Raw genomic sequence first — 27,902 nt, 5'->3', positions numbered from 1 at the left:
TTATTTGGAAAAAATGTGTGACCTAACACATTTTCTTGTCAATCTAGTTCCTATGAAAATCAAAGAGCAGATATTTTATACTCGTATTTAATTTGTTATTAAAATAATAGGGTTATTAATATCATCTGCAAAGAGAATATTAACATCTTTTCAAGTAAACGAAATTCTATCTCTTTACTCCTAACCTTTCTTTATTTGCTCCTTTACAATTCCATTTGCTGTATTTCTTTTTCGACTTATAGATACTAGTTCTACAACGACCGAAAGAATCTTTTTCACCACATTTTGGTCTGTTCATAATATTTAAAGTTTCTTCTTCAAGTCAACTATTATCTCAAAATTGTGTGTTAGGGAAACAACATTACTGATTCTCTTAATAACTCATCATTCACTTGAGCAAGTATTTTTTCATCCATTGGAATTACTAAGTAACGAAACTCATTTAAATATTTAATTGCTTTATTCCAATCATCTATTTTCTGTCCTACGCCTGGGACTACAGAAAGTACTGTTTTCACAATAAACAATAGCAGAAATATCTTCATAAATATGCAACAATTTGAGGACTCGAATGCTGTTTTTCTTGTGAATTAATGCATGACTTTGGCTCTAAATCATATTTAAAATACCTATTCTTACAAGTCTATAATGTTATACAGAGTTGAGCTTTTTTTAAGTAATTTGAAGATTAAATTGTGAATTAGCATATGAATTTGATTGTAAATTATATTAAAAATATGTATTATATAGATCTGTAAATTTTTAGAGTCGTCAAGCTCCTTTGAATTGTTTTGTGGATTTAATTGTTGTTCTTCATCTGAATTAGAAGATAAATTTAACCATAAATCAAATTGAAACTTGTATTTTTACCGGTGGGAGTTACTGGTTTGTAATTCTATATTGAAAAGCACAAATATCAAATGTAATTATCACAAGTTCTGCTTCAAGGAATTCTGTTTTTTCGTACAAATTTAATAAAATTATTTCGCCTAATTGGCGAACCTAAATAACCTGAACCCCATTGAACTAATACTTAGAGCATAACAATTAGATCTTAGGTATTATTCTAAACTGAGAAAACAATAATTTATTGATCTTATTAATGAAGAAATTAATTATAATAATAATGAATCAAATGCAATTTCATGCCACTGCAAAGAAGAAATGAATTATTTAGAAACTAAAAAGAACAACTTATTCAGATGATTTATCTTACATGTAAAAAATTTTATTTTCAGCAATTGTGTTAATTGTATGTAAAAATGTATTACAGAATTTTAAGATAAGTTCAATTGGGCTCATATATATAAGCTTTTATGAATGAGTTTTAAGAACAATTAAACTTTGAGAATATACCATCTAGACAAGAATTATGATGAGATTTAGAGAGGGTATACCAAGGTAAATTATACTCGGAGAATTTATCATACAGACAAGAATTTTATAAAGGAATTTCAAGATCAAGTATGTATGGATGATACATCAAATGAACAAGTATTGTCTGACGATTTCTGGAGGAATTACAAGATCAATTAAACTGGGAGAATTAATCATGTGGATAAGAAATGTCTGAAGACTTTATTGGAGAATTTCAAGGTAAATTCAACCGGAATGATATACCAGGTGAAAAAAATCGTATGGAGGTTATTTAATAGAATTTAAAGATAAGTTTAATTTAGAAATTATTTTAAGGACTCACACTCTATGAGAAGAATTCCTAGAAAAAGTAATGAAACCTTAGAAAATACTAATGGAACACAGTAAAAATTGTGGATATCTTATAGGCATAGGTAATGAAAATCACCAATTTATAAAAATAAGCTGTAATCATATTTTTCATAAAGATTGTATTGATGCATGGGTAAAACAACAAATTAAAATACTATGTGTAGAAGTGTTATTGAAACGTTTAACGAAAAATCTGTAACTAATCATTTTCATGATATTATTAGTTGATGATCCTAATAGTGATAACAACGATAAAGGTTGAGAATAGCTAATGTTATAATATTGTAACTGTATGAGAGAAAATGTATCAATGAATAATGACATTTTGTGTTTTATTCGACTTGGAATTTCAGCCAATATGTTGGCATTGGTTGAAAATTTAACCCATAATCTAAGGTCAAGGAGCATCAACCCTGAGAATTTAAAGAATGGTAAGGGTCTGCTTCAGATTATGCTAATGTTGTTTGTAATACAGAATCATCGTGATGATGTTTTTGAATTTTTTTTCAAAACACTAATTGTCAATTAGATATAGGAAGTTGGTTTAGAAATATTAGGTCTCCATTATTTGAAGAAAAACGTATATCAATTACTAATAATATTCTGTCTCTTGTATTTAATTCCATTTTGTAGAGATATTATTCAGTATCAATTTAATTTATTTAGCTTTAGTTTTTCCATTGAATACCAAGATAGAATTACTTGATAAGTTAATCTTTTACATATGCAAATATTTATAAGAACTCATAATTTTTATAACTGTATTCTACATAACTACATAATTCATTCTTTAAGTAGTTTTTACTTATTACATTTTATTTGCATGCTAAGACTACTTCTATTATTCTGTAATAGTAATATCGTCTAATGTATCATTATTTCGCCTGTTTAAGGATAAGCTAAAGTACATTCAATAAAGTTGAATTATTATACTTCTCTATTTCATCAGCATGTCAACTCTAAGTTCTGTCCTTAATGAAACAACAACAGATCTTATAAGTTCAGTTCTAAAACTCTCAATTCTTAAATTAATCATATTAGATGAAATTGGTTTTTGTTTTCCCTTTCTGGCAACATCTCGAGGAAGAGCCATTCTTCTACATAACATTACAGTTGCACTTTCTACAGATATTAAATCGTCAATGTTATTTGTTATATTGTATATTGTCACATTCATCACATTCATTTAAATGCAATACATTTTACCAAAAGAAACAAATATTAATTTTATAATTCCCAACCATTGTCATCTAGTACAATTCCCATACCTAATTTTAGTTTTCCATAAATTCTTCCTCTAACTGCAGTAGCTGCAATTTCCTCTTTCGAACTTGCATCTGAACTGTAATTACTTTCTTTGGTAGCTTATTGAAGTACTTTTTCAGCTCGATATCTAGGTTCTAAACCATAATGTTGAAGTTTACGTTTTTTACAAGCTTCATCTAATTTACTTATTCCTGTATCACCATGTGATAGTCTTTCTTCAAGCTTTGTAAATGGCCCACTGTATGTAAATCCTGGTTGATACGCCTCTGGCATTGGTAAATTATTTAAAAGCTGGGTTTACTAATCCTTTACCATGTTTTCCACTTTTCCAAAGCGTATATGATAAATTATTTAAAAATCACATCAAATATGAAATTATTTTTGGATTATCGATTATGAAATCATTAAATTTTTTTGTTAACATCTGTGCTAACCAAACTTTTTGGTTATGTTAATTTTAATTTTTTAACTGATACTTCAACACGAATTACTGTTACTCTATCGAGAAAATCTCCATTATGATGCATCCAAATATATTTGAATGGTTTTTCTGTATATTTTTAACTCGTTTTTGCATCTGAATATTCTGGATCTGGTGATTTTTAATACACTTTTGGAATATAGACATCTACAAATTCTTGTATCAGTTTATTGTATTTTTATCTCTACTAGATTTGTAATTTTATTTGAGTTATTCTCAGAATATAAGGCTCCAGAAGGGTAGAATGTGACAGCATAGTTTGATAAATCAAAAGAATCAAATTTTTCACCCATATCTCCTATAGTAAATTGTTTTTTAGTTAAAACAATCATTAGATCATCTGTGCATCTGTATTACTTTCCACCAGTTTTTAATTAATTGACATAGAAATCTGCAGCAAAATGTCCATCAAAATTAAATCTATCAACTAGTTTTAATGCAATATTTGGATCTCCACTACGATTAATATACCCAAACGTTTTTTCACTATCATTACTTTTTTTGACTCATCCCTTTTTATATTTTTAAGAGCATCCTCTTTTATATTTTTAACAGCACCTAGTTTCTCTTCTTTATATGATTTCAATGCAGCTTGAATGTGTGATTCACTAAATGTGTAGTCACACTTACCAGGAAAATCATTAGACAATCTTGTATTTTTGTAATTGGTGATAAATCCCCAGATTACTCTAAATGAGGATGTTGATGATAAGGAACCAACAGTTATTCAACTTCTCTGTTTTCTTCAATAGTTTTCAAAACATTGTCACCTAATCCTTCCATTCCTTGTTTAACTTGTTCAAGAGTGTCAATAACTGATTCATTTTCTTTTTTATATTTTTCATATTTTGTTTGCAGTTGTTTCTTCAAGATCTTGAATTATTCTTTCTATTCTTCAGATTTCTTTTTATTTGGTTTAGCTTTTTATCAATGTCTATGTGGTATTTTGCAAACATTTATTAGAGATGAAGAAACATTAATTAAACATTTTAAGGAATTATATTTATGTTCAACATTCTTGTTTAAGGTTTATGTTATTTGAAATTCTGTATTTTATTACTGAACTTACCTTCATTCGTTTTTCCAATCACATCTATTGTAAAAATTCTAAATTGGTTATTCCAACATTAGCTACAAATTCCTCTAAAATCATCAAAATTTAAATCACCAACAACAAACTCATGAAAAACAGGATTTAAATTTGTCATGTTCTCTGAAAATCTTCAAAAATTACAGTTAACTGTGACTATTTCTTTTGGTATTTTTGGATAATTTGGAACTGAATGATAACAATCTAGTCCTTTATATCTTCCTCTATTAAAATATTCTGTAAACACATCTTGATTTTAAAGAATGCTATCATCAAATACAATAACTGAATTATTTTGACACTGATCTAATGGAATAATTTCTTCATTTTTTCCAATAAGAGTAGTAATTTTTTCATTTGCTTATCTTCAATTTTTCGCACCTTTTTATAAATTCTTGTTTTTTGTTGATCTAACCCTTTTGAATAAACATACAAATGGTTAATTTTATTCCGATTGGACAATCCTGGAGCAATAATATAACTGTCAACCAATAATCTTTATGAAGTACAAACTGTATAAAATGCAGAATTGACTGACAAGAAAAATTTCGAACTAGATTTCACAAATTGCTATAACTTAGTTGAATATGGTATGCTATGTTTTGTGTTTGTTACATTTCAGACAAATCGCAAAAATCTGCATCTACAACTACATCTGCATGGATATTTTACAAATCACATTTAAGTGCCTGGCAGAGGGGTCATCGAACCACCTTCACAATTCTCTATTATTCCAGTTTTGTATTGTGCATGCATAGAAAGAACGTCTCTGTCTTTCCATGTAAAGTCTGATCGTTTCCCAGTGTGTAGGTCGGCGTCAACAAAATATTTTCGCATTAAGAGGAGAAAGTTTGTGATTGGAATTTCGTGAGAAAAGCCTTTGTTTTAATGATGTCCATTGCAAATCCTGTATCATTTCAGTGACACTCTGTCCCTTACTTCATGATAATACAAAATGTGTAGCCCTTCTTTGAAGTTTTTCGATGTACTCTGTCAACCCTATCTGAAAAGGATCCCATTACAGTCTGTTTAGTAGATCTGTTACATTCTCTAAGTGTCCTCTGAATAAAACACAGTCATTATTTATCCTTCCCACATCATTTTGTATGTGTTCATTCTGATTCAAGGTGTTTGTAATTGTAATTCTTAGATATGTAGGGTCAAAATCAGTTACTTGACTCTTCATTAGTCGGACATGTTAAACTACAGAATATATTCTTGAAAACTTGAAGGAACGAGGTTTTTCCACAGGCAATGTGGTATATTAACCCTCTAAATAATTTTCTCAATTCATGTGACGCATATCTCGATTTTAAACGAGTTACACTAATCAAATCAGACACTGACGTAACTCCATATAGTTTCATAACAAACTATTCATACGAAATAAACTGATGAAAGTAGCACTTTGTCAATCGAATATCAACTTTATATGCAATCTTAGAGCTACTTCACTCTGCATTCCTCTAAACCAAGTATGTAGACTGAAGGATTTTGACCATTATCTCACCAAGTCGTTGAAGTATCAGTGGTTGGAGGAGAGCTAGCCATTTGACAAAAACCATCAACACCTTCACCTATGTACTTAATAACAGCCCAAATAAATGCAGCGTTTCTGTTAAGACACAAGTCAGTCTTCATGTAGCACTGTGTACATAGGGTCAGAGGAGTCCACAGAATGACAATGTGGTGGCTGCTTCGCAGTTTTTGAGAATGAATTTAGTTTTTTCCTATTAAATTTTATAATCTTTAAATGGACAATACCAAACAGCTAAATCCGTATGCTAACTGTCTAGAGAAGAAGAATGTTAATGAATTAAAAAAAATTGTAAAGAATGTATATCGAGACATCAGGAAATTAAAGTTACTTGTGAATGTGATAGAACTGTAAATAAGTCATATATCAAGCAACAGATCATAAAAATCTTATCACAGCTCAAGAAGAAAGAATTACGAAAATTTTTACAAAAACTACTAAATTTTAATTTCCTATGTTACCATTTTATATGAAAATAACAATTATTTTGAAAATTGGTGAATATGATACGAAAAAATATTCATCTTTATTAAGTGCTCTAAGAAATTTAAATGAAATTAAGCAAGATAGACCCGAAAAGTGGATTGTATTAGGATATTTCTGTAGGTTCTGGATAAGTTTTCATTTTCTAGCCAATGAGAAAGTGAAACAAGTGAGTGAGTTAGAAAATGGATAGTGAGCCAGAACCTACTGAAATATTCTACTCCTATTATATGATTTTCCCTCAGTTATAGTACTAAGAGAAATACATAACAAAATGAATCTTTTCTTACCCTCTTCTGCAACTTTTCGGAGAGAGCTGCCTTCAATATTTTCATTGCCAAATCGACTAGTTTGTCAGCATTTATCAAATGTAATGCTTTCAAGCTCCGGCAATAGGCAGTCTGGAAAGAATAGAACCATTAGATAGTTGAGTTATGTCAACATTGTTGAATATTGCAGTAATCTGTATGTTTACTCACATTTGACAGATGTTAAGATACAAGGGATAGAAGGAAATGAAACATTAAAAAATTGCAGTAACACAAGTATAAATCTTAAAAACAACTCACGATGGACAGTTTCAACTATTCAGCCAACAGACTTTACAGTAGTGGCAAAACATGTGGATGTTTTTCAATATTTCTTCCTGAATTGCTATATATTGCACTGTTATAGATAATTATCAGTGTACACCAAGAGTGTATACTGTATTAAATAAAATAGTTATACCTTCTGAATGGTTTGCACTAGGACATTCGAACTGCAGAGTTGGCTGTGGGGCATGATGGGAATTATTATGCGCATAGATGATTTGGTTTAGCGAGGAAGCCCCTGTTTAATTTAGTTGGGTTCGTCAATAAGCCAAATTGGCGCATTTCATGATTGAGTAGTCTCTTCACCCTCAACGGGTGACTGTGTGGTGTGCAATGTCTAGTCACAGAATAATCGATGATACTTGGCCAGCAGACTGTCGAATTTTATGTGATGGTTTTGGAAGGTGATTTCCCCCCCCCCCCATTATCCAAAGTGACCCTTATTTTGACAAGATGTGGTTCATGCAAGATGGAGCTCGACCCGATCAAAGCAGAAGAGGGTTTGTTATCCTGGAGAAGCACTTCAAGGATTGCATTCAGGCTCTGGGGTACCCAGAGGCCACTGGCATGGGCTTCGATTGGCCGCCATATTCTCTGGATTTCAACACACGCCCTCCTTTTCGTGGGACAATATTTAAGACAAAATGCATAGAAATAGGCCCAAAACCTTAGCTGAGCTGAAAACTACCATTCAAGAGGTCATAGACAGCACCGATTTTCCGACACTTCAGCGGGTCATGCAGTATTTCGCTATTCGTCTGTGGCACATCATCACCATTAATGGCTGGCATATCAAACATGTAATAACATAAGTCCGAATATCGGTAGTGACGTTTACGTGTTGAATAAAGTGTATACATGCCATAGTTTGTAACTAATTCACTTTTTTTTTCAAATAGTTCAATATTTGTCACCATCTAAATGGTATTTGACACTGGGTATAGGCTTGGGACCAGGTTTAGATACAAACAATGGCGAAATAACTATTGTAATTCCACTTCTAGTGTTATAAGTAAAGGTATTAGAAACAATAGCAACTGAGTAACAACTATATAGGTAATGATAATAGTATTAGCTATAATAACTGTTGATAATATTAATGCAAAAATGATGGAAGTGATAATAATGAGTTGTAAGAAATTTAAATGTATATACGCTGTCTTATAGTCAGGGGCGCTGGATTACGAGTAACTACAGTTTACAAAAGGAAATTATAGTTATTTAAAGAGGCCATTAATTAGCTGACTTCAGAGGTTGAAACATGAATCTGGTGTTAGATACAGTGAGAGGAAGGTTGCCTCTGAGCAAGATAGTGTATTTACTTGCACAGAAAATCATATCATGACCTGTTTTGGATGACAAGATTTCAGTGCCATGTACAAGGATGGATGAAGCTACCACTCTATCTATATAGTGAAAATAAGTGTACGATCAAAATGGAAAATGTCACAGATATAGGATATGCTGGCATCTATTTTATTCCAGAAATACTGTCATCTTTCCTGACAAAACCTTTGCAGTATGTCGTCACTGTAAGTAACTACTGAATGACCAGTGCTTCCAGAAGTTCATTTTTGCTATACATGGAGCACTTACGCCTTCTTGCTAGTTGTAAATGTGTTCAGCTATGTTTAGAGTTTGACCTAATGTTACTGCTAGTGTATTCACAGAGTACCAATAAGTTATAGTTGTCCAGTTTGGAGAATTCCCGAAAGTGTGTACTCATTACACTTCAATAATAAACTCAAAGAGTTTCGACTTCTGACTAATTAATATCTCGAAGCCATCTTGATAATCTTGATCTTATTAAGATCCGTATTTAAACGTTAAGATAGATCAGCAGCAAACAATAGCTACTGAATGATATGAATAGCCACTGAATGATATTAATAATCATGTAGAATAATACATTATCTAATAGCGAGCCTACTAACTGCTTAGGGAAGCTACTGGTCCACAGTTCTGTTTTCTGCCACAGATGGCATCAGTTCTGGTGGGTCTCAATAACCTTTACCCCTCAGTTCGCCAGTCTCAATTACTCCAAGTGTGCAGAAGTCAAAAATTTTTGTGCTGCATAAAAATTGTACATGGCAGAAACGGGTCATTTCTTCCATGTAAAAAAGGTGTGTGTGTACTTAAGACTGTTGTCACTCCTGGTAGGCCCTAGTGTTGAGTCTTAACGTGTTTTTCAGTATTAGAGCATCTCAGTGTATACTTCATATTTAGACTATAAGTGGATGTAAATGACACAAAATCATAAAAACGGTCCACAATCACTGTTGGTAGATAATGTAATTTTCCATCTTGATCACTTCTTATTTTTTAATTGTATACATAAATCGTTTTGTCTTAAACCTTTACGAGAGCTACATTTAAAGATTGCTGATACACTTTCGCTCGTCAAATTCCCACATGTAGCTCTACTGTGGGCATGCGAGTTTTAATGTGATTATGGTAATGGCTTTGAGCCAAAACATCTTAAGGTGCATAATTAAGAAAACAGTTAAAACAACCATGGCGAAAAAATTCCATTAAATATTGTTAAGTGCTGTTTTTGATCTTCCAAGGTTATAACCTAGCTTCTGTCATTTTTGTGATTATTTACTTTGTTGAAGAAATAGTAGAGAAACAGACTTCCAATTTAGCATTAAAAAAGGTTCTTTTACTGGAAAGCTGACATGGTTCACTTTCTTCATACATCAAATTCAGTTCAATAAATGATAGAAACAGGTATTATTTTGGGTCATATGCAGATAACACGATGGAAGTGAGAATTAGCGATAGTTATCTATTTCATCCAGAAGCCTTATCAAGGTTTCACTGCAGCTACCAGAAGTTCTGAGCCACATTGGAGGTTCACTTGTGCACATTATGCGAGAGTGTTCTACCTGGACGATAGTGTGTACAGGAACGTACCATGTGTTGTGGTAAGTACTTCGGTCTACCGACTGAATCATACAAAGGAGTGCACGTGAGAAGACCATATGCAATTCCCGCCATTTTCTAGTTCTTGCTATTGTTAGACATGAGATTGTGTATTGGGCAGCACTTGTCTATATTTTGTGTTCTACATGTTCAAGTACTATATAGTGTTTTAAAGTTATTTGGAATATATTGTTAGTTCGTCATGCTGGCACTAGCTCACTTATGCTAGCAGCCTAAAGTCTTCCATCGATCTGAAATTTGTGTAATGTTCAAAAACATGTAAAAATATCGACAATACTGCAGTATTTCTATGTCAACAATGCATAATCTTCACCTGAGTAATGCATAAATTGGCGTCATATTCGAAGTTATTGGATTATTTATGAAAAATACTTGAAAATATTGCCAGTAATGATGTAACTCGGCACTACTTATCCAGCTGCAGGTTGACCAGCACTTGTGAATGCCCATCGTTTGATGTCCGTACCATAGATACAGAATAGCACAATGGACCCTCATATCAAATATTTATACATCTATTGCAACTCTACCGTATTTCCATGCCAAAAAGATCCCAGGTTTTAAGTCAATTGCATCAATTGGCTTTACTCATCTTTCTCTCCCTACCTTTCTCTCTCTCCCTCACGCACACACACACACACACAAATGCATACACACACGTTTTGACCACCACTAGCGACACTGAAGATTTTGTCAGTACTGGAGTGACTTGGCACTACTGAGCTAATTATATGTTAAGTAGCTCATGTGAGTGTCCATCGTTCGATCTGTATACCATAACTGATTAGGGCACAAGGGAACCTCAAATCAAACATTTACACTTCCAAACTGTTCTAAAAACGTGAGTAATTCCTACAGATCACTATTTCAATGGCGAAAAATATGCAAGCTTCAACTGAACTACACAAAGTGACTCCATCAGAAAAACACACACACACACACACACACACACACACACACACACACACACACATGTCATAACTGGTGCCTAGTACAGAACTATGGAGTCTCAAATTAACTCTCTGTGAGTCCATCTTTATTCAGATGGTGGCGAGACCTTGGTTGTTCAATAAAAAAGACCCAAATCAAAACACCTTTTGCCGTCTATATTTACATTTGTTATCTTATTTTAGCAACCAATTTCGGCTCCACATTACCCTATCTTCACGCCATCTGATCGACCTCGGTCGGCAAATAATGATCGAAGTGTTCAATGTGTCGAGCATCTACGGATACCTGTCAGTGACTGGACCAGAGGTGGGCTTCTTCCTACACGTTGGTCAAGGGTCCTGAAGATTGCGTAATGTAGCGCTGAAACTGGTTGCTCAAATAAAATGACAATTGGAAATTTACATGGTTCAAAGCTGTTTTGATTCGATTCCTCAGATTAAGTGCTTACCATTCGAATTCCACATCTGAACTGTTACTAAACAGTTTGGCTAATAATAACGTCCCAATCAGGTAGCTGACATTCTGTTCTTAGGCCTAACCACAGCGAGATGCCAAAACAATCCGGTTGGCTAAAGTAGTGAGCAAAGTTAGCAAGCACACAAACAAATGGCAGTCTAAATTGGGTGTACAGCCATTTACTGGAGGAGAGCAGTTCACGTATCCTGTGCCAAACAAACTTGAGGACAAAGCATTTTAGGTAGGACGAAGAGTACGACAGTACACACAATGTCCATGTCAAGTGTCACAATGTAATTTTTATTTTAAACTGTCCATCAAACATGTTAACTACAGCCGCGCGGAATTAGCTGAGTGGCGCCAGCACGGTAGCTCATCGTGTTCGGTCAGAGGGCTAGTTGCCCTCTGTAATAAAAAAGAAACTGAGTTAATGGATCAACAACGAACTGAAATGGGTGTCTCTCGACGTCCGCCCAGAGCAGATACAACGAAAGAAAACGAACAAAATGAGAATTAAAGAAAAAAAAAACGTAATGGGATTTAAGAGAAAAGCGGTCTAAGGCGCTGCAGTCATGTACTGTGCGGGTGGTCCCGGCGGAGGTCCTCCCTCGGGCATGGGTGCGTGTGTTTTTCCTTAGGATAACTTAGTTTAAGAAGTGTGTAAGCCTAGGGACTGATGACCTTGGCAGTTATGTCACATAAGATTTCACGCACATTTTTTTTGTTAACTTCACTTGGAGTAGGCTTACTGGAGATTATGTACAGAAACAAGCTTTTGGAGACAGCAGCAATATTACCGATTGCAAACCACAGTACCAAGGCTCTCGTTAAATGTAAACTACTAAATATAATAATACAGCTATTAATGTAAACGCAGTTCTCCAAAATATGGAATCTAAAATTCACAAAGTAGCCAAAGACAACCGTACTGAACAATAATAATTTTAGGAGGGACAGGCAATGTGGTGGATGGGGGCCTGGTCTAGTCATTTCACTCTTTAGCAGGTTCCCAGCAGAGAAACAGGAGAAGGGCTTTGTTACCTATCTAAGGCACAAGTGTTTGGCGCGTTATGGAGCCCCTTAGGCAATTAGCGTAGCGCGTCTGAAAGAAGTCCAATGTATGCTCGGTATGTCTGCCTGGGAACCTGATCCGGGTTGCGGAAGGGCCCCTGCCTGCAGCTAAGAGGGGTGCAGTTTGTAGTTATCTTCAGTTTGTGGCTCATGTCGCCACCGAGGATGCCTGTCGCTTGGGTTATGAGAGCATCCCCCCCCCCCCCCCCCCCCGTCCTCAGTTCCCATGGGTGGCTGGTTCAAGTGGTCAAGAGTGATGGAATCGCTTGTAGGGCCCAAGCAGAGCTCATTGTTCCCAGAATTGACCGTGATCGTGTGGTCTGGAGCCAAGAGAAAGGTCTCAACCAAAGATTCCATCAGTTTTGTGATGGTCTCTTCAGTAGATTTCCAGACCTGCATTAGGGGGGACTGCAGGACTCCGCTAGATAGGGCAGGGGTACTCTAAGCATAAGAATCAACTACATGGGTACCAGGTTACTTGTGATCATGGCGTTTCTCCTAGGCTCTGCAGTAGATTGAAGTGCTCCTACGAAAGCTCGACACTCAATGTGCAGAGAGGGAAGTGAGGCCTCGTACGAAGTAAAGACGTTTTGGCTGTCACAATTTTAACAGTGCATAGTCGAAGTAACCATAAAAAAGTTCCAAAATTGTCTGCCCTCCAGGAAAGTCGTCAGGTTCAAATTGTTCTCAGAACAGACAGATGACTGAAATCCGCTGTAGTACGCTCCGAAATGTTTACCGGACAATGAATGTATCTCGAACAGACAGATTACGTACAATAGCAGGGAGAGCGTTGATTACAGCTGACAAAAACGTGCTTATGAGGGGGTAATTGAGTCTGATTGTGAAGTTATCTGGAAACATGTAGCAGCCGTAGCTGAACTAACGGTAATTATCGGTCGTTTTTACTGGCCACCAGGTTCTGCCGTTTCAGTTGTAGAGGCATTCGAAGGAAGCCTGCGCTTAGTAATGCAGGTAGATGCAGATCACGCAGTGTTAGATGGAGGTGACTTTGATCTACTACGGCTAGCCTGCGACGTCCATGGAGTCACTCTAGATGGTGCAGAGAGACAGTTTTCTGAAGTACCTTCGAGCGACTAGTTCTACAGCCCACAGGTAATAGAAATATTTTAGGCCTTGTAGCTACAAACAGGCCCGACCTTATTGAAAGTGTCAGTATAGAGGCAGGAATGCTCTTACCGAAAGTCACTAAGCGGGTCCAAGGCTTCCACTCAGGCAGCTGAAGACAGCAAAACGAAATTCGAAGTTTTAAATTTCACGTTCAAGAAATCGATCACACCGGAAGATCGTACAAACTTGCCGTCATTTGACCATCGTACAGACTCCCGTATGGACGACATAGAGATAAGCATACCTGGCGTAGAGAAACAACTTAGACATTTGAAAGCACCAGGTGCAGATGGAATCCCAGTTCTGTTTTACAGAGAATATTCTATGGCATTGGCCCCTTACCTAGCTTGTATTTATCGTGAATCTTTCGTCCAACACAAAATCCCAAGTGACTTGAAAAAAAAAAAAAAAAAAAAGAAAAACGCAGGTGACCCCAGTATATAAAAAGGGTAAAAGAATGTACTCATGAAATTACAGACAAATATCCCTAACTTCTGTTTGCAGAACCCTTTAACATTATCTTACTTCGAATATAATAACCATTCTTGAGACTTCGAAGCTTATGTCCATGAATCAGCACGGTTCTCCGAGGCATCTATTGTACGAAACTCAGTTTCCCCGATTCCATATTTCTAGATTTCCGAAAAGCAATGCAGGCTGTTAACAAAGGTATGAGGGTATGGAATAAGTTCACACATATGTTAGGGGCTCGCAGAGTTCTTAACTGATAGAAACCAGTATCTTGTATTCAATGGAAAGTGTTCATCAGAGACAAGGGCATCGTCAGAAGTGGTCCAGGGAAGTGTGATAGGACCCCTGTTGTTCTCTGTACACATAAATGATTTGACTGACGGGGTGGGCTGCAGTCTGCGTTTTTTTTCTGATGATGTCATGCCGTATAGTAATATGTCGAAGTCGGGTGACATGAGGAAGATACAAGACGACTTAGACAAAATTTCCCGTCGGTGTGATGAATAGCAGCTAGCTCTAAATAAGGAAAAACGTAAGTTAATAGTAAGTGGTACGTAGATTGTTCACGAACTCAAATGTGAATACCTGGAGGGAAGGTGACGTTGTTCTTGAGAAATAATATTGGGAAAATTTAGAGAACCGGCATTTGAAACTGCCTGCCGAACGATTCTACTGCCGCCAACATACATAGCGCGTAAGGACCGTGAAGATAAGATACGAGAAACTAGGGCTCATACGGAGGCATATAGATAGTCGTTTTACCCTTGCTCTATTTTCGAGTGGAACAGTAAAGGAAATGACTATTAGTGGTAAAGAGTACCCTCCACGACGCACCATACGGTAGCTTGCGGAGTATTTATGTAGATGTAGATCTAGTGATTATGATGATACCTTCATGACGATGATTATAAAGTTTACAAATCCGTTAAGAACACTACGAGAGATTTATGCTAGGAAGGGTAGGTAAGCGATTGTTAGCATCCCACTAAGACAATGGACATCAACTAGTTCCAATATGACTGACCTAGAGGCGATATTGACATAGTATAGACGGATTGTAAATCGTGCTCTGGAAAATATGTGCCCAACAAGTGGATTAAAGTTGGGAGAGGCCTATCGTGATTTGATAACAAATTTCAGATAAATCTGAGGAAGCAGAGACTGTTGCACGCTGCGTGTAAAGAATAACGCGCACATGACGACAGGAATGTTTTAGTAGAAATTCGTAACAACAGAAGACAGCAAAAGGGAAGCTGAAGTTTTAAATTTCACGTTTAGGACGTCACTCACGATGGGGGATCGCAACAAACACATGGGTGTTCGTCTGTCGTACAGAATCCAATATGAAGGACGTAATGAGTAATAATAGGCATCCCTGGGGTAGAGAAGCAACAGGAAGAGTTGTAAACCAAGAAGTCGGAATCCGTAGCGAATCCTAATTTTATTTTGAAAGAAGTATGCCGCAGCACTGACTCCTAACTTATCTTTCATTAATAGTGAATCTCTTTCTCACTACAAAGTCCCAAGCAACTGGAAAACGGTGAAAGTGTCTCCCGTATACAAAAAGGGTAAAAGAACGGATCCACATAATTACAGACCTATAACCTTAACATCTGTTTGCCGCCGAATTCTTGAACATATTTTGAGTTCAGATATAGTAAATTTCCCTGAGACAGAAGAGTCTCCTAAACAGAGGCAAGCTATTGCTGTAAGCAAAGCTGACTGCCGAACGATTCTACTGCCGTCAACACATATTGCGTGTGAGGACCACCAAGATAATATGCAACAAATCAAGGCTCGTACGGTGGCATATAGACAGTCGTTTTACACTCGCTCTATTTGCGATTGAAACATAGATTTAGAAAGCAACGTTCCTGGAAAACACAGCTTGCCCTTTTCTCAGAAGATAGCCTGCAAACAATGGATGGAGGGTAACAGATAGATGCCATATTCCCGGATTTTCGGAAAGCGAGTAACACGGGAACCTCACTACACATTATATGTGATCAAAAGTATCCGGACACCTGGATGAAAATGACTTACAAGTTCGTGGCGCCCTCCATCGCTAATGCTAGGAATTCTATACGGTGTTGGCACACCCTTAGCCTCGATGACAACTTCCACTCTCGCAGGCATACGTTCAATCAGGTGCTGGAAGATTTCTTGCGGAATGGCATCCCATTCTTCACGGAGTGCTGCTGGAAAATTTCTTGGGGAATGGCAGCTCATTCTTCACGTAGTGCTGCACTGAGTAGCGGTAAGGCCTGGCACGGAGTCGGCGTTCCAATCAATCCCAGGGGTGTTCTACAGGATTCAGGTCAGGATTCTGTGCACACCATCCATTAGAGGAATGTTATTGTCGTGTAACCACTTAGCAACAGACCGTGTTTTATGAACAGATGTTCGATCGTGTGGAAAGATGCAGTTGAAATCCACGATTTGCTCTTCAACAGTGGGAAGCAAGAAAGTGCTTAAAACATCAGTGTAGGCCTGTGCTGTGAGTACCAAACAAAACAACAAGGAGTGCAAGCCGCCTCCATGAAAAACACGTCCACACCATAACACCACCGCCTCTGAATTTGACTATTGGCACTAAACACGCTGGCAGATAACGTTCACCGGGCGTTCAAATGGTTCAAATGGCTCAGAGCACTATGGGACTGAATATCTGAGGTCATCAGTCCCCTAGAACTTAGAACTATTTAAACCTACCTAACCCAAGGACATCACGCACATCCACGTCCGAGGCAGGATTCGAACCTGCGACCGTAGCAGCCGCGTGGTTCCGGACTGAAGCATCTAGAACCGCTCGGCCACAACGGCCGGCTCACCGGGCGTTCGCCACACCCACAGCCTGACATCGAATCGCCACACTGTGTGCCGTGATTCACCACTACACACAACGCTTTTCCACTGTTCAGTCATCCAATGTTTACGCTCCTTACACCAAGCGAGGCGTCGTTTAGCATTTACTGGCGTGATGTGCGGCTTATGAGCAGCCGCTCGACCGTGAAATCCAAGTTCTCTCACCTCCCGGCTAACAGACACAATACTTGCAGTGGCTCCTGATACAGTTTGGAATTCCGTGTGACGACCCTATTCAACTGTCGGCGGTCTCTGTCAGTCAACAGACGACGTCGACTTGTACGCTTTTGTGCTGTACGTGTCCCTTCATGTTTCCACTTAACTATCACATCGGAAAGAGTGGACCTAGGGATGCTTAGGAGTGGTAAAATCTCGCATACAGACGTATGACAGAAGTGACACCCAACCACCTGACCACGTTCGAAGTTCGTGAGTTCCGCGGAGCGCCCCATTTTGCTCTCTCACGATGTCTAATGAATACAGAGGTCGCTGATACGCAGTACCAGTTAGTAGGTGGTGTTGTGACGTAACAAGACTGTTACGCCACACGGTAGTAGCCAAAAGAAAGGCACGCTAAACTAACGCTGTGGCCGATAGTGCACGTTCGGCATAGAGCAGGCGTGAAGTCTGGAACATGAGAACTTATTAATGAATAAGAAGAAAAGTATGTAGATGCTTTTTACTTATCTTTTCTTTTATTGCTTGGAATACATCTCTCTGGAATACTGGTAAGCTATAGGCACTGATACAAATGGCTCCTTGCTAGTTCGTTGCCATTAACTTAGCTGATGGCTATTCTGTCTCTCGGCTAATGAGAGAGAAAGGCTTCGTACCACTGGGCGATAGCTAGGTTCGCGTACAACTGGGCGGTAGCTTGGTTCTCGTACAACTGGGGTCGAGTCCACTCTCGTATCACGAGACCTGCCTTGGTGGTGGCGCTAGGTCTGCGATCACAGTGGCGACACGCGGGTCCAACATGTACTACATGGACCGCGGCCGATTTAAACTACCACCTAGCAAGTGTGGTGTCTGGCGGTGACACCACAGGTGGCAACACAATGCACCTAATATTAAAAACGTATGTAATTGAGGGTGTTCGGATACTTTTGATCACATAGTGTACTGTTAACGAAGGTCCGAGCATGTGAATCAGGTTCCCAGATATATGAGTGGCTTGAAAACTTATTAAGCACTAGAACTCAGTAAGTTGTCCTCGACGGAGACTGTTTATCAGAGACAAGGATATCGTCAGGAGTGCCCCAGGGAAGTTTGCTGGGACCGTACTTATTCTTTACATACATAAATGACCTGACAGACAGCAATTTCCGGCTGTTTGCAGGTGATGCTCTGGTGTACGGGACAATTTCATCTGTAAGTAACTGTAGGATGATACAAGCTGAGTTAGGTAGAATTTCTGGTTGGTGCTACGTGTAGCAGCTTGCTCTAAATGTAGAAAAATGTAAGTTAATCCAATTGCGTAGGAAAAATATTACACTACTGGCTATTAAAATTGCTACACCACGAAGATGACGTGCCACAGACGAGAAATTTAACCGACAGGAAGAAGATGCTGTGATAAGCAAATGATTAGCTTTTCAGAGAATTCACATAAGTTTGGCGCCGGTGGCGACACCTACAACGTCTGACATGAGGAAAGTTTCCAACCGATTCTCAAACACAAACAGCAGTTGAATGGCGTTGCCTGGTGAAATGTTGTTGTGATGCCTCGTGTAAGGAGGAGAAATGCGTGCCATCACGATTCCGACTTTGATAAAGGTAGGATTGTAGCCTATCGCGATTGCGGTTTATCGTATCACGACATTGCTACTCGCGTTGTTCGAGATGCAATGACTGTTAGCAGAATATGGAATTGGTGGGTTCAGGAGGGTAATACGGAACGCCGTGCTGGATCCCAACGGCCTTGTAACACTAGCAGTCGAGATGACAGGCATCTTATCCGCATGGCTGTAACGGACCGTACAGCCACGTCTCGATCCTTTAGTCAACAAATGGGGGCGTTTGGAAGACAACAACCATCTGCACGAACAGTTCGACGACGTTTGCAGCAGCATGGACTATTAGCTCGGAGACCATGGCTGTGGTTACCCTTGAAGCTGCATCACAGACAGGAGCACCTGCGATGGTGCACTCAATGACGAACCTGGATGCACGAATGGCAGAACGTCATTTTTTCGTATGAATCCAGGTTATGTTTACAGCATCATGATGGTTGCATCCGTGTTTGGCGACATCGCGGTGAACGTACATTGAAAGCGTGTATTCGTCATCGCCATACTGGCGTATCACCCGGCGTGATGGAGTGGGGTGCCTTTGGTTACACTTGTCGGTCACCTCTTGTTCGCATTGATGGCACTTTGAACAGTGGACGTTACATTTCAGATGTGTTACGACCCGTGGCTCTACCCTTCATTCGATCCCTGCGAAACCCTACATTTCAGTAGGATAATGCACGACCGAATGTTGCAGGTCCTGTACGGGCCTTTCTGGATACAGAAAACGTTCGACTGCTGCCCTGACCAGCACATTCTCCAGATGTCTCACCAATTGAAAACGTCTGGACAATGATGGCCGAGTAACTGGCTCGTCACAACACACCAGTTACTACTCTTGATGAACTGTGGTATCGTGTTGAAGCTACATGGGCAGCTGTACCTGTAAACGTTATCCAAGCTTTGTTTGATTCAATGCCCCGGCGTATGAAGGCCTTTATTACGGCCAGAGGTGGTTGTTCTGGGTACTGGGGTACTGATTTCTCAGGATCTATGCACCCAAATTGCAGGAAAATGTAATCACATGTCAGTTCTAAAATAATATATATGACTACCCGTTAATCATCTGCATTTCATCTTGGTGTAGCAATTTTAATGGCCAGTAGAGTATGTAACGTTCGGATAAAGCTTAAGTAGTGTGTTGCTTGACACAGCCACGTCGATTAAATATTTACGTATTATGCTGTAAAGAAACTGTAAACTTAAGCTGAATATTATTGTGATACACAATTATACGATTACAACGCTGGGAACGCAAGAAGTAAACATACCTACAGGAAACTGGTGGAAAAAGACAGGTGAAACATGGGCAAAGACAGTGGTCGAAGAAAACTGAGGTGGACGGTGGAGATCCTGTATACGAAATGCTAGCGTCATAGCGTAATTGTTCTGTAACATTAAGAAAGAAATACACATGGCTCGCAAATTTGTGCTATTGGCATAACTTACAGGCTAAGCAACAGCTGTTGATGACCAAAGTTTGTTATCTGCACTTCACTTTGCAAGCACAATGGACCCTCAAATTAAATTAAATAGTTCCACCTCTAAACAGAGACAGCTTGTTTATTGGTACTACTGATACAACTCAGAGGTTAGTCAACTAGCTTAGTTCAGTCTTAGTACCACTTCTTAAATTTATCACAATTCTAATAAATAAAAATTTGTTCGTTACCATTGCAGAATATGCATAGTCACTAACGTTGCAGTTGTTGACTGGAATTACTAGTCTAAACATTGTTATTAGTCTGATGTTTGTACTGACACTGTTTCAAGCTCGCAAAATGCAGTTTCAGCTAGTTCACCATTTATCTATACATCTTCTCACGATTATAATGTATTTAACATGACAATATGATCAGAATACTTACCTCTAGCAAATGTTTTTGTTAATACGTCACCAGGGAAGATGGAGCTGTTGGAAGACCTGGTTGCTAGTGCATCAACGCCGAAAACATGTTTCCCAATGTAATCATTTTACCCAGTCTTGGTTCAGGTAGCAGCTTTAGGATGGATTCAGCCCCATAGAGTAAGGCTATAATTTTTCTGTCAACATAGTTCATTTCTTTAAGTAAGACTTCAACTTCAGTTGCAGCATAGATAGTTGGAGACTTACGCACCTTGGTAAGAAATGGAGCCTATGCTCTGAGACACTGAACACTGTAGATATACATATATACGTATACACTCTCTCATACGTCATCATGTTACTCCAGAATTGTAACAAACAGCCCTATAGATCGATGTTTTTCAGCAAAAATGTAAAATATTAGTCCTGTTCCAGCTAAACTCTAACAAGTAAGCCATACAATTACCATTACTACATGAGATTTGTTCTTTGTTTATATTACAACAAAAACATTAATAAATTAAAATTAGCACTTGTGTGTAGATGAAATGCAGGTTTAAAGAGGCTTATCATAAAGTTCTAATCGATCGATGTTACTGCTTTCCTCAAACGTTTGTTTTTGTACATAGTCTTCAATGTGCCAAAACCAATGTAATAAAAATCAATATTAGCATGTCTGATGGACATTTGAAATGTCAAAATAACACAGTGATACTTGACAATTATAGTTTATATGTTATTGTCTTCTCTCCCCGTCCCTGCCACCAACCACTACAATTACGTTTAGTCAGGTTTATTTTTACTGATACTTTCATTTAGGCTAGGATCACATAAATTGCATTCTTCGAGTAGATCGCAGCAATTGAGACTGCCTATTTGTTTGTGTGCTTGTCTACTATACATAGTATTTTAGCCAGCATATGTTTTTAAGGTTATAGATTTGGTCAGGTTTAGTCTGATGCATTTCCTCATTTAGGTCTAAAAGTAGAGTGTCAGCTACTTGCTTATGATCTTACTTTTAGCCACATCTGTCTGTCTGTCTGTTAAAACTCCTTTCCGCAGGAACGGGAAGAAGTATCAAGTTCAAATTTACGTCACATATCACGACATGGTCCCTTTAGGGTGTCAAGAAATGAGGATTCTAAGTTAATGTGATCAAAAGATACGGCCATTTATGTCATATATTTTGATGCTCACAAACTCACACATTAAAACCTAGAAAGTAATTTCAATTTGCGCAGAATAATGAAATTTGGAGAGAAGCAAGGTTCTACAAGGCCAGTTAAGGAAGACAAATCCGAAAATCGTTAATTTATAATTATAACATAAGAAAAAATTTTTGGTCATTTTTCCATTCTCTCAGGGACAGGTCGACGTGTCAAGTTGAAATGTATTTCGCATAATAAGGTCTATAGTCCTTTGGCGGTGTAATAAATGTAAGCTTCTGACTCAATGCGCTCAAAAGATACGACCATTTATGTTACACTTTTTATACTCGCAAATGCACTCGTCGTAAGAAAGAGGGTACTCCCTGTTGACCTAGAGTCATTAATTTTGCAAGAAGTAGGGATTTTCAGTACAGGAAAAGGAATAAATTTGTAATTATTGTAATTTGTAATTATATTACACGAAAAAATATTTGTTGTTTGTCATTCGATGCCCGACTCAGTCTGTCCTTTCGTTAAAACCCCTTTTCTCAGGGATAGGCAGACATTTATCTTGTCTGTATCGATATCGATAACAGGCAAAAATCTTCGAGATATCCGACTCTTGGATGGATGAAATATTTATTTACATAATTAAATGTGTATGGAACTTTCGGTGCTTGAGTCATATTTTTCTTTATGGAAACAATGTGGTTTGGACAAATTGTTTTTGAACATGACACCATTTTGCACTATTCTGGTGAAGATTATGTATTTTTAGACTGTGAAATAATGTAGTATTAGTAAACATTGTCTTGTAGAACAATTTAGACGCAGAAATAATTGATCTGAGAGCCGTTTATACCTTACGCCACGTATGGTAAAGAGATCGAACGATGGACTTACACAATTGCTGCTTAACCTTTGAATTAGATCAGAAATGCCGAGTTACACTGGTGTAGTCAATATCTTCGCGTATTTCTGACAAATAAAAGAATAGTTTTGAATATGACGCTAATTTACGTAAAATTTAGGTGCAGATATAGCAATTTTTACATGGAAATTCTGCAGTATTGTCAATATCCTTACATATTTTTGAACATAACGCAAATTTCAGATCATTCAGAGACTTTTGAGCATGGGGTCATAATGGCTGCTGGCACATGTAAGGTAATTTCATGTTTTCGAACTTTGTTGTGACTGAATTGTTTTCGAATGTACCACTATGACAACTGGGTCATTTCCATTAGCTTGCTTTTTTGAATTTCCCACAACTTGAAGATGTCGTGCATTCGAGGTCATTGTGATGTTACTGTCTTCGTATGTAGCCAACTCACAAAACACTTGCACCTTTCAGGTTCTTCAAATGTAAAGTAAGCCAATTGCTTTAATCGTCAAAAACTCAAGTTTTTTTTCAGGTGTGCTGCTGCAAGGAAACCTAGAATGTTTTATACAAAGTTATCTATATTTACATCTACAGGATTATTCTGTATTTCACACTTAAGTGCTTCCAGGAGAAGGAAACCTGAGAGAAATTTCTGCCTCTGTCTTCAGCATGCCTACAGCTGCAATTCTGATACGAGGAAATCTAAGCAACTGATACGGAATTCTAAAGGCTTGTGTTACTAGTCTCGTTATATGGAAAAAATTCTACTTAAGTACTACAAGTTCCACAGAAGGTAATATTTGTGATTTGTGTGCATTATACGTAGAACAACGTTTTGAAAGAACCTACCTTGTAGCCAAATTCAATAGCCCGTATCATATTGATATCAGACCGGAGGATGTGTCCAGCAGTCACTTTCTTCAGGTCAATGATGACGATGTCTCCGAGCGAGTAGTCATTCAGTAGCATCCAGTCGAGGTTTATGGAGACGGTTTTTCCATAATTTGTCCAGGAGACCCACATGGGGTCCGGGTCGGGGTCGGCGAAGATGTGCACCCGGTAGAGCTCTTTGGTAAGGCGAGGCATTGTCAGTATCACGCTGTCGGCACATTAGAGGTACAATAGTGAGAGGTTATCCACAGGAATACCAGCTGTACGTAACTTATTGCATGCATCTGAAAGAAAACACAGTTAGGCGGGTTTAGGCGTAGTTATACAAACACTTCACCTAAGCACTTTGTGTATCGGACAGTCGACGACGACATCATCTAACGCACACTCTTGCGAAATACCACATAAAATTGCAATAAATATCACAATAAATCACAAATATTAATATCTTATTGTAACTCACGGCGCGTTTGAACCTTGTGAATGCATATGGTTACTCGATTTTCGTACTATTGTAATTGAGGTTGCTGAGAATGTGAGATAAATTTGACACTGACGCAAATATCAAATGGTATATTTTGGAAAACATACGGAATTGAGGAAACCATGTGAAATCAGATAAGATGGGAGGAACATTCCGTCAGTTAATGCATTTTCTTAATCAGGGTGGAGCAAGTTGGTGGCCTAGACCAGTGGATACAATTGATTGTGAATTTGTGGAAGCATTAACGGAGGAGGTAAAGACCTACAGTTACTTCCAACAGGATGGAACCACTGTCTGTACAGCTGGTCCAAGCTTGGAGCACGTTTACACAGCCTTCACGTGTGACGCAGTTGTTAACAAAGGTCAGTCTGGTCACGGCCCATAATATCCACTCAGGCCACCTGATCTGTCATTGTGTGGAAAGCCTTCAAGTCTATGGTGTATCGCAACAACCCTCATAGTCTTCAATAATTGCAGCAGAACATTAGGGATGAAACTGCAGCCGTTCCAGCAGTCCATTTTCGATCCGCATTCAGCATCTTGTTGACCCGGACCCAAAAGTGCCCACAGATGAATGGTGGTCTCTTTCAACATCTGGTATACTCAGGTTAGTACTGTATTTCCTTTTCTCTGCTGTATTCCTTTGTACCTGGAACTCTGTTCTCCAGACCACTTTTAATTGCCCCAGCCTGTGAAAGTGTTTCCCGAACGACAACAACAAATTTTGGGGATTGTCCAGAGATACATTCTGATTACTGAGATGTAAGATATTCACTATCTCAAGTTGCTCGTTAGAGAGTAACAGCATTTCGTTTGATTTATTACCCCCACTGATCTTTGTGCCTGTATTGCAAAGAAAATAACTAGACAACAGCACAAATGGCAGCAGTACTTGTAGTGCATGTGCCTCAGAAACTCATTCCATTCACTGTCAGTATTTTGATACTGGCAATAATAATGTCCACTTCTACTCTTCGCCCTCCAGCTTACGTTACATCCAGTTCTTGTCGGCTCTGTCCGGAGTTTCTTCTGCTGGCAGTGTTGGTTGTAGTGATAGCAATTTTGATAGGGTTACTGTTGAAGATCGTGCTGCTTATGAGTTAAATGAATGCAATGAATGAGCAGCACAGTGATGTGAGTGTTGTTGCATTACTCAGTACTTTATATTGTACGTTTTACTGATTGCTTGTTAGAGGCTTTTTAACTCCTTTGAAGATATTTTTACAAAAACAATGGTGACTGTGATAACAAACCCAATAACTCACAATTAAATTGTTACTCTCTACTAATACTGCAGGTCCTTTACACCGAACCAATCAGAAAATATGCCTGAACAAACTCCAATAGTTTGTCGTTGGTGTACTGTTTTCACTTGTATTAGGTGGACAAAAGAGAAGCACTTTTGGACCAACATTCTTAACATAGATCTAATGCTGCATAGTTTGGAGTATTCCAATCTCATATTCATTGAGTACCGTCAAAAGAAACTCATAAATCGGCATGGATTTATAAGGCATGTTTGTGGTGGCATGCTTCTATAAAATCTTCTTGTCTTACAAATCAGGTCACTTCAATTACAACACAGGAGCTTTCGATAGCTGCCTCTAACATCGTCATCAGGAGTTAAGATCACTGACTGCCAGGACCCTCACAGTGTTCTGCGCATGCATTGATGCGGCTCATAAACCGATAAGATTTTACTGAAACATGCCATCCCAATAATCTCCGAGGACAAATTATATTGTGGTACAGTGTCTCCAGGTACTAGTATATAAACAGAACACCGTACCAGCATCGGCAGTCAGTGATCTTAACTCCAGATGACGATGGTGGAAACAGCTATTGAGGCTTTGAGAGTTTCATTCGAAGTGACTCGGCTTGTAAACTGAAAATCTGTTATTGACGCTTTATATTATTTCTAGAGTACCTAGTATATATTTATATAGCAACTGTCTCGAAGATTTATTTAATGGCAGAAGCCAGTACATTGTCATGGACGGCGAGAGTTCATCATAGACAAATGTGATAGCAGAAACGCCCCATAGAAGTGTTGTGTTCTTGAAGTACATATACGGCCAGTCAGAGAGACCAGGAATTGAACTGAAGTTGTACTGACTTATTTTAGATTATAAAACATGGAACACACTTTACCATCCAACACAGATGCTTCTGCCAAGGGCCTTACTATATTTTGACTGAAAAACCGAGTACTTTCAAGCATAACGGGGGAACTGCTACTTTTGTTGCAATATGACTATCACCTGTGACTTCTGTTTCTCCAGTCGCTGTCATACAGTATGAAGATCTGAAGTTTTCCGTTTTGAGAAGTGAAACATCGGAATCAGTTCATCAAACAAGAAGCAGAAATTACTTTTAAAGTGGTTGTTTCATATAATTCGGTGGCTCATCAAACATCATTGGCAATAGTTGCGCTATAGCATTTTAGGAGACTGGGAGGAAGTTCATGATAGCTGGTGTTAGTGTTAATGTAGACATGTCCTTTGTTAACAATTGAGGATATTTATGAAGTTTTCTAGCCCTCAGACAAATCTTTGCCTCACAAATATTTTTCCCCTTTATATATCCATAGATTCATATGGTACCATCGTATGGTACCTACAAAATCAGTTTTCCATTAAATGCATGTCAAAGCATGAGAAAGAGAATATTCTCACTCATTCTTATTTTGGAAAGTCATCTTAAGTCATTAAAGACAGTTGTATGTATTTATACTGTTACTGGTTGAAAATCAATCTGTGCTAAGTTATCAGTTTAACTTTGCCAATATCTCGTCTAAATTTACAGTACTGTTTTACCTATTAATCTCTAAAAGAATTTACATGTGGCAAACATAAGCTTTGAATTGAAAATATTAGAAAACTGAAAAAGGAAAGTTACATGGACAGTAATTTACCTGTAGAACTTTCTGGAAACTTCCAGAACTATTGGCGAGGTATATACTATTCTTGCTTGGTGCAGATTGCATTAGCCTCATTACACTTCAGAGATAATGAATATAATGTGAAGATCTTTTAACTCGTTGAGGTGAGAAAGGCAATGCATTTTTTCATAACTTTTATGTGCATTTGGAGAGATAGTGAATATAATGTGAAGATTTTTTAACTCGTTGAGATGACAAAGGCAATGCATTTTTTCATAAATTTTATGTGCATTCGGAGTTTATATTTGCCTTTCGATTTCATACAGTGTTTGTGATTGTGTATTGATTAAAGTTGAGTGGAAATAACACATCATAAACTGAAAACATGTCATTAACTTGTGTCATGTCATTTCAACATCCTAGGACCTAATGAGTTGTATTAAGACTATCACTGACGATATTGGTAAGTTAAGTAAATAATTAACAATTTGTGTCAAGATTACCCTCTTGAGCTTTATCTACAAACATTGCATATGAAGAGGCTTACACTGGAAATAAATGCATTTTAAAATGAATATTTGCAATGTTGGCAATTAAGGGAGGATCTTTGCAGGTGGCTGCTGAAACCAGGATTTATAGGCTTTCAGGATCAAGCATTGACATAATTTTTGTATTTCATAAGAATATTACAAAGTAAAACCCAAATAGTAAGTCAATAAGAAAAATTGCAAGAGACTATGATAGACACATATTTTGAGAACAACAAACACTTATACAAAAACCATGAGTAAATGAAGGTAAAGGAACAACCACACGGTTTTAATAAGGAACCTCAGAGGAAGACAGGGGATGGGCAAAACGTTAAACTATAGTTAAAATGATTGAGAGACAGAAAATAAAGCAGCAGGGA

At 37.7% G+C, this 27,902-nt stretch overlaps 1 protein-coding gene across 1 annotated transcript in view; it reads right to left on the bottom strand.

Annotated features, from left to right (window-relative positions):
• The window catches only part of LOC124797882 (retinol-binding protein pinta-like), a 132,699-nt gene that overhangs the window by 55,584 nt on the left and 49,213 nt on the right, over positions 1-27,902 (bottom strand). The window contains exons 4-5 of the mRNA XM_047260979.1: positions 23,586-23,835; positions 6,876-6,986 (exon numbers count right to left, since the gene is read on the bottom strand). Of these exons, the coding sequence (XP_047116935.1) occupies positions 6,876-6,986; positions 23,586-23,835 (361 nt within the window). The remainder of the gene's footprint in view (positions 1-6,875; positions 6,987-23,585; positions 23,836-27,902) is intronic.

This window comes from Schistocerca piceifrons, chromosome 5, assembly GCF_021461385.2.
Source record: "Schistocerca piceifrons isolate TAMUIC-IGC-003096 chromosome 5, iqSchPice1.1, whole genome shotgun sequence".
Taxonomy (NCBI): domain Eukaryota; kingdom Metazoa; phylum Arthropoda; class Insecta; order Orthoptera; family Acrididae; genus Schistocerca; species Schistocerca piceifrons.
Note: the sequence above shows the minus strand (reverse complement) of the source record. Positions and strands in the feature narration are given on the sequence as shown.